This window comes from Gossypium arboreum, chromosome 12 (assembly GCF_025698485.1).
Source record: "Gossypium arboreum isolate Shixiya-1 chromosome 12, ASM2569848v2, whole genome shotgun sequence".
NCBI lineage: Eukaryota > Viridiplantae > Streptophyta > Magnoliopsida > Malvales > Malvaceae > Gossypium > Gossypium arboreum.
This window is the reverse complement of record NC_069081.1, coordinates 119,037,326-119,048,711: the sequence shown is the minus strand read 5'-3', so window position 1 is coordinate 119,048,711 and position 11,386 is coordinate 119,037,326. Positions and strand designations below refer to the sequence as shown.

The window sequence follows — 11,386 nt, the reverse complement described above, 5'->3', positions numbered from 1 at the left end:
AGGAGGCAGGTTGTATTTTGCCTCCTCTACTAAAAAAAGGACAAATTAGTCATTGAGCACTAGATCAATGAGCAAATTGTTCCTTTTGGTAAAAACTTCATTGATTTTTACTATTAAAAATATACTGGTTTTTTACATTAGAAATTGATAATTTTTTTAATAAAAATAGTTAGTTTAATTTTATATCTAACGATAAAGACTAATCTATCTAATTTTTAAATAAAAAAATAAAATAGAATCCGACTCCTAAAACAAATATCTCTATAACATGTTTACCTTATATAAGATTTTGATTTCCCAATTTTCAAACCTCGGTGGGTCACCCAAGAGACACGTTTACAAGAAATTTTTGTTTCCTAGAATTGGCTCAATTTATGCAATTTTCAAATTTGATGTAACCACTTAGGATTGGATGTAATAGTAATATATAGGTACGACTTTAAAAAAATTATTTTAACCTTTCATTTAGTTTTTATATTTTTAGTTCTTAAATTCATATTATTTATAAGATCACTTCAAAGTGAATAAAAATTTAACTTTTGGTAACATCGCATCGCATACACGTAGATGCTACTATATTATAATTTTTTAAAAAATTTAATCTAAATTTTAAAATTAATATTATTAAAAGAAGCAACTATAAAATTTAAAAATATTAATATTTATGGATAGTAAAATAAATACGAATATACATTAATCATACCAAAACATTAAACCATCCAAAAGGAAAGTAAGAAAAAGATTACATATATTGGTTCCTAAAACAAACAAACAAACATGTTTATTCATTATTCTAAATTATCTAACAGTTTATAGTTACTAACTTAAGAAACTTTGAATCCAACTGTAACTTTTGGACAAAATAAGAAAAAAAAAAGTTATGAACTATTGGTGAACTGTCAAAAGGAAAAAATTTGAATTTTGAATTTGGATTCTAACTATGTTTAAATTTAAAATTTAATCCCTATATAATAATTTAAAATTTTGATCTTTTACTTTTATAACGTCACTAAGTAATTTAAATAGAACTAGTTCAGTTAAAACATTAACATTGATTTTTTTCTTAAAAAAACTCGAGATGAATTTATGTGTGTGTTGGAAGGGGTAGTAAATAAAAATCCATGATAACATTTTAACCAAGGTAATTAAAAGTGTTTAGAAGTAGATGATGAAAATCATGTAAAATTGACGTATAGGGATCAAATTTTAAATTTAAATAGAGTAGAAGCACCAAAATCAGAATTTTACGAAAGAAAAAAATTGACAAGGTTCACTTCAATGCAATGCATTTCTAAGTTCCCATAGTTCCCCCATGCTCCATATCCCATCTAAAAAACCATCATTAACCCAATTATCATCCGCCAAGTGGCAATCCCCGGCGGGGGTCGGAAATCCCTCCGCGACCAGTGCTGACGTGGACGCCATGTTGATGGTTTCCATGCCATGGCAATAGCTACCATTATCACCAACATAACCATACCAATCCTTTGCAAGAGCATTACTATTGCAATCATTGTTACCAAATATCTCAAATTGGGACATTTTCATATTATCCACATGTTGTAATGAAGAGACACATGAATTCCCGTCAACGTAATCGGTCTTCGTTAACGGTTGGTTCCGAGGAATAACCGTCGATGAAAAACAGGGCGACGTCGACTCTTCCATCTTTTGAACCAATCTTGGCATCCAATAATATCGGAGAATGTTCTTAAACGCCGCGCTGTTAGCATCGATGTTAAGCTGCCGAGCCTGTTTTTGCACACGGGTTCTCCAGTAATTCTTGATCTCATTATCGGTTCTTCCAGGCAGATGCTGTGCAATCTTGGACCACCTAAAAAAAAAATCACAAACACAATGTCATGTCCGATCAAAACAGCCAACTTTTATCTGAAAAAACATACATACATGCCAAGGAGGTAAGCCCAAAATTGACAAATTATTATTTTAGTCTCTTGAAGTTTTTAAAATTATATGTTAGTTTAATGGTAAAAATACACTTGATACTCCATAAAATGAAAAGTTTAATCTGCGTGCAAATTATTATTTTAGTTAAGTTTTTAAAATTTTTAGTTAATTTAATGGTAAAATACACTGACCTTCCAAAAAAGTAAGATTTTTTCAATTTGATCCCTTTAAAATTCTAAAATAACAAGCATGTACAAAGATAAACTTCTCCCTTCACCCCTAAGACAGACAGACATACCTGTTACCCAATTTAGAATGGAGTTCAAGGATCAAAAACTGTTCTTCAGCAGTAAGGTTCCCACGCTTAACATCTGGTTTCAAATAATTCAACCATCTCAACCTGCAACTCTTGCCTGTTCTCCTTAAACCTTAAATCCAACAAAAAAAGGGTTTTAGTCTTGTCTTGTTCAACATATAAAACCAGCTGTTTCTTTTATCAGTTACCTGCATGTTTTGCAAGAAAATTCCATCGACCTTCGCCATGTCGAGCAATGTAATGAACAAGGACTGAATCTTCCTCTATAGTCCAAGGTCCTCTCCTCAGCTGCTGTTGATGATGATCACCTTCATCTTCACTGCAACTTGTGCTTGTTTTTTTAAGAGACGATGATGACGATGATGATGATGGTGACATGTTTCGATTTTGAACTGGAAAATGAAACTTTAATAAGCAACAGCCATGGCCAAGCTTTATATATATATATATATATATGCAGAAAAGTTTGAAAGCTTCTTCACCTAATTTACTGTACTTAATCAACAACTTTTGTTTTTTAAGGAAATGGATTACTGGAATTCCTTTCCTTTGGTCAAAGAAAACAGAGCAATGGATTTTATCTTTTGGCCTATCAATCTCACCGATTAATCTCATTTCCCTTTAGTTTCATCAAAACGGTTGACGGATAGATATAATTATGCCAACACAGAGTTAACGAATCACTGCAAATATTGGCCTATTTTATTCCCTTTTGATTTTGAAAATGAAATTCCGTAAAATTACAATGGATGCACTTATACTAATAGCCTTATTGTATTTTCTCTCCTCTACTCAAAAAATGATAAATTAATTCTTATACATTAAATCAAAGAGTAAATTAATTCTTTTGTAAAAAATTTCATTCATTTCTACTATTAAAAACTGGTCTCGTATGTCAGAATGTCACGTTTAACTTCCCAGTATTTCTGTCAATCACGTCAGGTTTTAATAGTAAAAATAGATGAAAATTTTAACATAAGTAACCAATTAACTCTTTGACCTAACATACTAATTTATTCATTTTTTTAGTAAAAGAGGTAAAATGTAATTTAACTCCTAGTGTAGGGGCCTCTATGATATTTTTACCATGGAAATGTGTTTTTTTCTAAGGAATATGAAATGTGGTGCTGTTAGGTGAAAGTTCATTTTTTATAATAATAAAAAAAAAAAAGTAGTCTTCAAACTTGTCAACTTTTTTATACATAATAGTCTTGAAATTTAGTAACTTTTCTAAATTTAGTCACTGAATTTAAATTTTGTTAAGTTATAATAGAGTGGCACTCTAAAATTATGGGATTTAACTTGGAAACTTTTTAAATTTAATCACTGAATTTTAATTTCCTTAAGATATGATGGTATGAAATTTTGAGATTGTGTCTGTGATTTTTTTCTTTTAAATCTATTTTAAAAATTTTATTTTTTGTATTTTTAGATTTTATATAAATTTTCTAAAATTTTTCAAGTGACGTCTTTACAAAAATCCAAATTTATGGATAAAATTGAGAAAACGGATTCAGTTGAAAACTAATACAAGTTTAAGTACTGAATATTGATAGAGTTTTTTCCTCACTTAAATTATTCAAAAGCATGAAACGTGCTTGACTGAACAAAGTATTCATTACTACTAGCAGGTGCAGAAGAAAACGTGGGTAAATTGGCTTTGGCCAAAGGAGCAAGCATTTTATCTGAAGGAAATTTAAATATATATAATTATTTTTTGAGTTATCAAATTTTAATATTTAAATATTATTTTAATTATAAATTAAGATTTTTCATTCCACGAGCAGTTTTAAAATTTAACATGTATTTTTAAAATTAATTTTAATATTTTACTATATCTTATAAGAAATTTGTCAACCCTTAACATTACTTTTAGAGTCTAAAAATTCATTGCGTAACTAATTATTTTTATTTAATTTATACTTTTAATACTTATTAAATTTATGTTTAATGGTTATTAATATATTCATTATGTTTTGTTTTTAGATTTTGTTAATCTAAATTATTTCGATAATTACCAACTAAATCCTAATTCGGTTAGTATTGGTATTGTTGTTCATGCGGGAGCACATGGGTTCAAATGCGTTAAAATGCATTTAACTTAATAGAAAATAAAATAGATTAAAATTTTGAAATATATTCAAACGAGATCCACATACGATAAAACGTAAAATTATAATAATACAAACAAACATTTGTATACTATATTTGCACATAATAAAACTTAAATTTAAGTTAGTGTGAAAGATAAAAAAAAAAAGACATTATTTATAATAACCTCGAAATGGAAACAATTATGGTATGATTAGAGTTTAGAGTTTAGAGTTTTTAATTTACGTGCACAAACTGAACTCATATTGCTGTATAGATGTGGCTTTATTACAACTTTTTAAGTATAATCTAAAAGAGGAATGATTCCATGGTATAGATGCATTTTTGTAATTATTATGACCAAGACATATAGATATAGATATGGACATGAATCAAAGGTGAGTAATTGAGTATAATGTAAGGCATATTGCTTAATATGTTAATTATTATAAGTAAGAAATTCAGTTGAAAACGTCAAGCTGCTGCTGTGGCAATTTCATAACCATATTTTTAATTTTTAATAATGGAGGGAGCTCCATCTCTAAATTCGAATCCCGTTTTATGTAGGTAATTTGAAGTATGTTAAGGAAGGTCATTTTTTTAATAAATGGAAAATTTGTTAATTCAAAATATAAATAAATTAATTGGATGAAATTATTTATTTAGGATTTAAGAATGACCAAAGACTTAGGTTAGAAAATAGAATGTGTGTGACGAGAGCAATGGATATATCAACGCGTGATTAACGCCAGTACCTATGATTGCAACATTTAACAGTTAATTATTTCAAGTCGTTGAATTTACACACGCCACGATTCAATTTTCAATTATTTTTTACAACTATAATACACGATAATGATAGTGTGTTGAAGTAATTATAAAATTAGATTAAAATATATAGAGATTAAAAATCAAATTAATTTAATTACATGTGTTGACTTTTCAGTCAAAATGTTTATTGCTTTAAGTGTAACTTAGGTTCGGGCCGTATTAATCGTATTATTATTACGACTTTACTCTCTTTTATATTAAAATAAATATATAGCATTAACACATATAAATTTAAAGAAGACTCAAAGCCTCGTTTAAATTATTAATTAAAGCTTCCAATTATTGTTACTTTTTCGTTTGAATTTGTGTTATTAATCTCTTTATTATAGTTAAAAATAAGTGAATTTAGTTATAATTTGAAGAATTTTCTACAACTATATTTCAATATTTTGAATTTTAAATAAATTCTATGGTAACGTGGCCTTGACCTCGATAACAGAGGTTTGGTCAAAAATTGAGTTGGTATTTTTTAAAAATTAGTTTTATAATTTATGAAAATTAATTTTTAGAATTTATGATTATTTTTTCAACGATATCATATTCAAAATTGGACTCGATGAATCTTCTACTAACGTAGGTTTCTAGTAAATTTGGATGGTCAAAAAATATTATTATTCATTCTACTTGCATCAAAATATAGATTTAATGAAAGTTTGTAAACAAATTAATTTGAATCGGATTAATTTGAATTTTTAATTTCTTTTTATATTTAAGGTGTTTGAGTTAAATTTTAAATTTAAGATTCAGATTCTCATAGATCAAGTTATTATGAATTCAAATTATTTTATATTTTGATGATTTCAAATTTAATTTAATTTAATTCGATTTTGCGTTAATTTGGCCAAATGTTTAGGTTGATAGATATCTCGGCACATGTTTTATGCTCATTCATGTAACTGTTGATTATTACTTTCATGAGATGGACTTAATGAAATTATGTGTCATTAGTTTGAAACATGAGATGGCATTGTTAAACCACATGTTTTATTCACTTCACCGATTGTTGCTTAAAAAACTCAAAACCCTTGTGTTTGATGAAATAAACTTTTTAAACTAGATAATGGCAATGGTATTTTTATTTTCAATTTCTCTAATTTAGTACTTCCATTGAAAATTTTGCTAAAGTAGTTAAGTAGAATAAATTTTTTGTCATCATCCCTATTTTAAACCAATGGCACCGCAATAGAACTATAGAGTCATAAATTAGGCCCAAACCTCAATTCAAATACAAACCCTAGTCTCAAACCCACTCAATTGTGATAGAGAGAGGAGAGTGAGGAAGCAATCAAGACATCCGGGGACGAAGGTGAATGTAATGGTGCTGGCACCGGCCTTACCCAAAAATGAAAATTTGTAATTCAACCCATTAAAAATATTAAATTATAAATTTATATATAATAAAACTGTAATTTGGTTAAAAAAATGTTCAGTTCTTTTTAAAGATGATAAAATAAAGAATTAATACAAAATAAAATTATATTTTAATCTTTTAAAATTTATAATTTAATTTCGCCCGCCTTTAATTTTTTTTTTTTAAATTCAGCTCTGTTCAAAGATAAAAATTATTGTACTCTCCGTCAATATACACGCCTCTAATAAAAAGACCGTGTAGGATCAAGAGTTACTCTCTCTCTAAGGTAGAGAAAGTGATGGTATTGTTTCTTTTTTACATTTTTGTTGGTTTTTTCAATGTAAGTAATTGTTTATGTGTATGTAAGGGATGATTATGTATCACATGACCCTAGAAAATGCAGATCTCAAAAAAAAAAAAAACATTCAATTTAAAAAGTAAAAGAAAAAGAAAGTCATTTGTTTGTCTTTTATATATATATAAGTCATTTGTTTGTATATATATATATTTGGTAAAGTAAAACAGTATAAGCGAAACAAAATGACATCTTAATTTAATGCGGGTAGATTAAAATCTGCCATAAGCAATTTCCTAATCAAAGGCGGAGATTCCTCTAATAAATAAAATTGTAATAATTCTAGATCTTTAATTTTGATTAAAAAATTTGTCACTGTATTCTGTGCCTGAGTAATATGTCTAATGCGAACCTTTCAAGTTTGAATATTTGATAGTGGTACATTATCATTAAAGATTTTAAATATCATAAGTACGGTTAAGAGAATAACAAGTGTCTTTTAGAAATATCGTAAAATATTAAAAAAACACATGATAATTTTTAACACAATTTGTGTAATTAAAAAATATATACTTTCAATTACCACATGCTAACCCATTATAATATATACTTATCTTTTGTTATATGTAATATTTGAATGCCCTTAATGTGTTGGGGCATTGGGCTGGTTGGAACCCATTTAGCACAAGTTATTTTGTCATACGAATTAAAATATATTAAAATTTGGTAAAAATATTATGAAAGTTAGATTATATTTTTCCTCATATAGTAAAAAATAGATAAATTAATTCTTGTATGTTAGATCAATGAGTAAATCGATTCTTTCCGTTAAAAATTTTATCTATTTGTATTGTTAAAAACTGATATAGTTAATGCAATAACTCGACAACGGCACCCACGTATACTTCTCATTGACTCACAATAACCAATCTTTAATAATAAAAATAGATGAAATTTTTAACAGGATGACTAGTTTATTCTTTGATCTACCGCACAAACAGATTTACCTATTTTTAACAAAATGAACAAAATGCAATTTAACTCATAATATAGAGGCTTCTATAGTAATTTTACTATTAAAAGTAAATTTTATAATTTAATTTAAAAATATAAATTTATATCCAATATATAATCCAATTCGAATCAAAATTAATAAATCTATAAAAAAAATCTATACTCTAAGTTGAATCGGCACATGAACAAATTAAAACTTTGTTGTGTTTAATATTCCAAAACACTAAAAGCTAGTTTGTATTTTTATATTTTATAACTAAGTAAAAATAAAATATTTTTTTCATTTAATTTAGATTTTAAATCAAATTAGGCGAACTTAAAATTAAGAATACTTCATCCGAATCAGCCCAAAGAAATCCAAATTAAATGGACTATCCAAATCATAAATATGTCTAATGATAGACAGTGTTATTTTAGTAGGAAAGAACAACATTAATTTTATTAAAAAGTACTTTTTAAACAATCACATTACAAATTTTAATTATGTTTATTTTTTTACATAATGTCTAGAATTATTTATAGTTCATCCCATCTCATAAATAAGAGGATAATACATTTTAATACACTCAAACTCACGTATTTTTGCATTAACAATAATATCTATAATACTAATTGAATTAAAATGTAATCGGTAAAAATATATGATTTTTATGCTACAAATGATAATAGAAATGGTTAAAAATGAGAAAAGATATTTAAAAATAAAAAAAGGAATATTCTGGGGATTGTCATTTATTGAACGGGCCTTGTTTCGTCTCATCTTTCTATCAACATATCAAAATGTCAAAAGGCAACCAATATGTTAAATAATAACTTCCACTATCTCATCTCGTTTTCTATAGAGAAGGAAAATATGTCGAAGCAACCAATATGTTCCAAAATGTCTACCACCCCAACTTTATGGCCTGATTTTTTAATAGAATTTTGTATTATTTTCGGTAAAAGTTTTATTTATAAATTTTTTTATGAGAATTCGAGTATTTAAAGAAAAAGAAGGTTTATAAAGTGAGAATATTTCGTTAGGTTGCTCGAGAAGGTAAATTAAAGTTGTGCATAGTTGGACTTGAACCCACATCTTATTACATATAAGTGTTTTGTTAAGAATACTACATTTGAGCTAAACTTGTTAAGGGGTCCCATTTACTTTCAACGGCCGACACTTCATAAATTTCTCTCTAATGAATCGGTTTTAGAGGTGTTTGAGTTAAATTTAAGTATGATATTAATACATTTTATAATTGCTTAAGTTTGACCCGACTCAAAATATAGGTTTAAAATTTTGTCCCTACCTGCTTATTATCTAATCTAAATCCATTTTAGGTCTACCCATAATATTTATTAAAAATATTTATATTATTTTTAATTCAATTTTTAATAATTATATAAAAAATTAATTTATTAGTTATTGAGTTGTCATGTGTGGTCTTTATATTGATTTCAAACTTTTTGCAAGTTAATAAGTTTGCTATGACATTATCATTGTAAGTTGTTCTATACAAGTCTTAATGTTTGGGGGATGAAGATACACAATACGTGGATGACAAACGTCTTTTTATTTTAGGTATTTAGTCTTATAATTCAAGCTCACAAAAAGTTATAAGCTCATATGTGCAAGTATCTCATCTGGTGATCTTCCTTAATAAAAAAATGTCCAGTGCATGATGTAAAAATTTATTTTAATTTTAAATTCAATAAACAATTCATTAAATATGTATATTTTAAAGTATTTTTTTAACAGTACTTAAAATATGTCATATTTGTGATAACTTTGTCGAGGAAACGGGGTTAATTGGGTATTTTACATTTAGCACTGTCCCACTGTCAATTCTTTTAACGGTCAGTTGCTAAATTTTAGAAATTAATTTTTCCAATCGATATTTTAATTTTATAGTTAAATTATATAATAAGTTGATATAATTTTGTAAATTTAAAATTTAATTTTATGTCTTTTAAAGTTAGCAGCAAAATCTATGGACACTAATCTTAATGTGGATCCAAGAATAAGATGTGGGGACAACTATTTACATAAAATTATTTTTAATAAAAATACATAAAATTATTAATATAACTTTATTTATTATAAATTTTTATGAAGTCAGTATCACTAGTTAATCTAACATTAATTCTGTCAAAAAATTTATTTATTCTTTTTTTAGCTTAATATATTATAATATTAATTTTATTGTCTACATGGATAATTCTTTTACAGCAAATTAATAAAATTAACAGTGTCCACCTTGATATTTTTATGAATTGCACTCAAATTGTTATGTGACTTACTAAAGTTAAAATTTTAATAATTTAATTAGTTTTTTAATTAGAAAAATATTTTAATTAAATTTAAAAGAATAAGGGCTAAATTTAAAAATTAAAGTAATTAAAAGATATTTTTATTTTTATTTTTCAAAAAAAAATATATATAAGCCACAACTTTCCTTCATGGTCTACTTCAATTTCGTGGTAGTTGATGTCTTGATGATAAAATAAATTCTTCTAACTGTTCCCCTCATTTTTAATAATCAAATAAAATTATCAATAGAGTTTTAATTTGATTTGTATTTGTATTATTATCGGTCTGGAAGAATATAAATTTGAGTACACTAAGTGTATTATTCTCTTATTTAAGTAAAAATTATATTGAAAAGAACTAATATGATAAAAAACTAAAAGTAAAATTATTATTAAAAACTATCAAATAAATTTAATCACCTTAAAAAAAAGTTAAATTTAATCAAATCTAGAAGGTCAATAAAAAGAGCAACAAAAACAGTAAATTTATAACTAAATAAATAAATAAATTATATTTATAACTTTTTCAACAAATTCGATAAAATGTTTTAATTATTTATTAAAAAATAAGACAAACATTTTGTGGGCCCTAAGAAACAATTCAACCATTGGTTTTGAATGGTATTTTATTAATTTGGTAAAAAAAAAGAAAATCCAAATCTGCTTTCTTATTACATTAATTAAACCTGTTCTTAACTATATTTTCCCTTTGGGATAATATAAAATTTGTCCCCTGATTTTGATAACTAGATCAATTTTTGTATCTGTAAAATTTTTTGTTCACCTTCACACTTGAACTTGACAATTAAATTTATTTTGGTCCCTAAACTTGAAAAATATAAAAATTTAATGATGTGATACTTTAAAATCGTGCCACATCAACACTTGACATTTTTAAAAAATTATATAAATTTTCTGGAAATGATGCGATACAATATTAGAGTATTATTATATTCAATGTTTTAATAATCAAACTAATGGTTGAATTGGTTAGACCATTGGTTCCCAATTCAACCGATTTGACCACTAGACCAATAATAATTAAAAAAATTATAAAAAATAATTAAATTTGTTCAACTTGTTCGGCTGTTGATTTTTTTCTCAAATTTTTTATTTTTACCAATTTCAAACAATTTCTGATTCAATCGATTCAACTTCTTTATTTGGACCGTTATATTGATTGGTTCTTTGTTCAATCAATCCAACTGATTGGTCCAATCCTATTTCAGTAGCACTGGTTACATTATCAAATCTTGACGTAATCCAAGTTTGGAAACTAAAATAGACCTAG

General features: G+C 26.0%; 1 protein-coding gene across 3 annotated transcripts; it reads right to left on the bottom strand.

Moving 5' to 3' along the window:
* Nucleotides 1-1,204: 1,204 nt before the first annotated feature.
* Nucleotides 1,205-2,912, bottom strand: LOC108478852 (transcription factor MYB62-like). 3 transcript variants are annotated; one of them, XM_053023550.1, is made up of 4 exons: nucleotides 2,827-2,912; nucleotides 2,413-2,616; nucleotides 2,207-2,336; nucleotides 1,205-1,834 (listed from the first exon to the last, which is right to left on the bottom strand). In XM_053023550.1, exons 1-4 carry the CDS (start codon nucleotides 2,837-2,839, stop codon nucleotides 1,276-1,278), a joined length of 906 nt encoding a protein of 301 aa, XP_052879510.1. In that variant the 5' UTR covers nucleotides 2,840-2,912; the 3' UTR covers nucleotides 1,205-1,275. The 3 variants fall into 3 exon arrangements, with proteins under 3 accessions (XP_052879510.1, XP_052879509.1, XP_017636796.2); XM_053023549.1 differs by having other exon boundaries at nucleotides 2,707-2,854; XM_017781307.2 differs by having other exon boundaries at nucleotides 2,413-2,841.
* Between the last annotated feature and the right edge of the window lie 8,474 nt (nucleotides 2,913-11,386).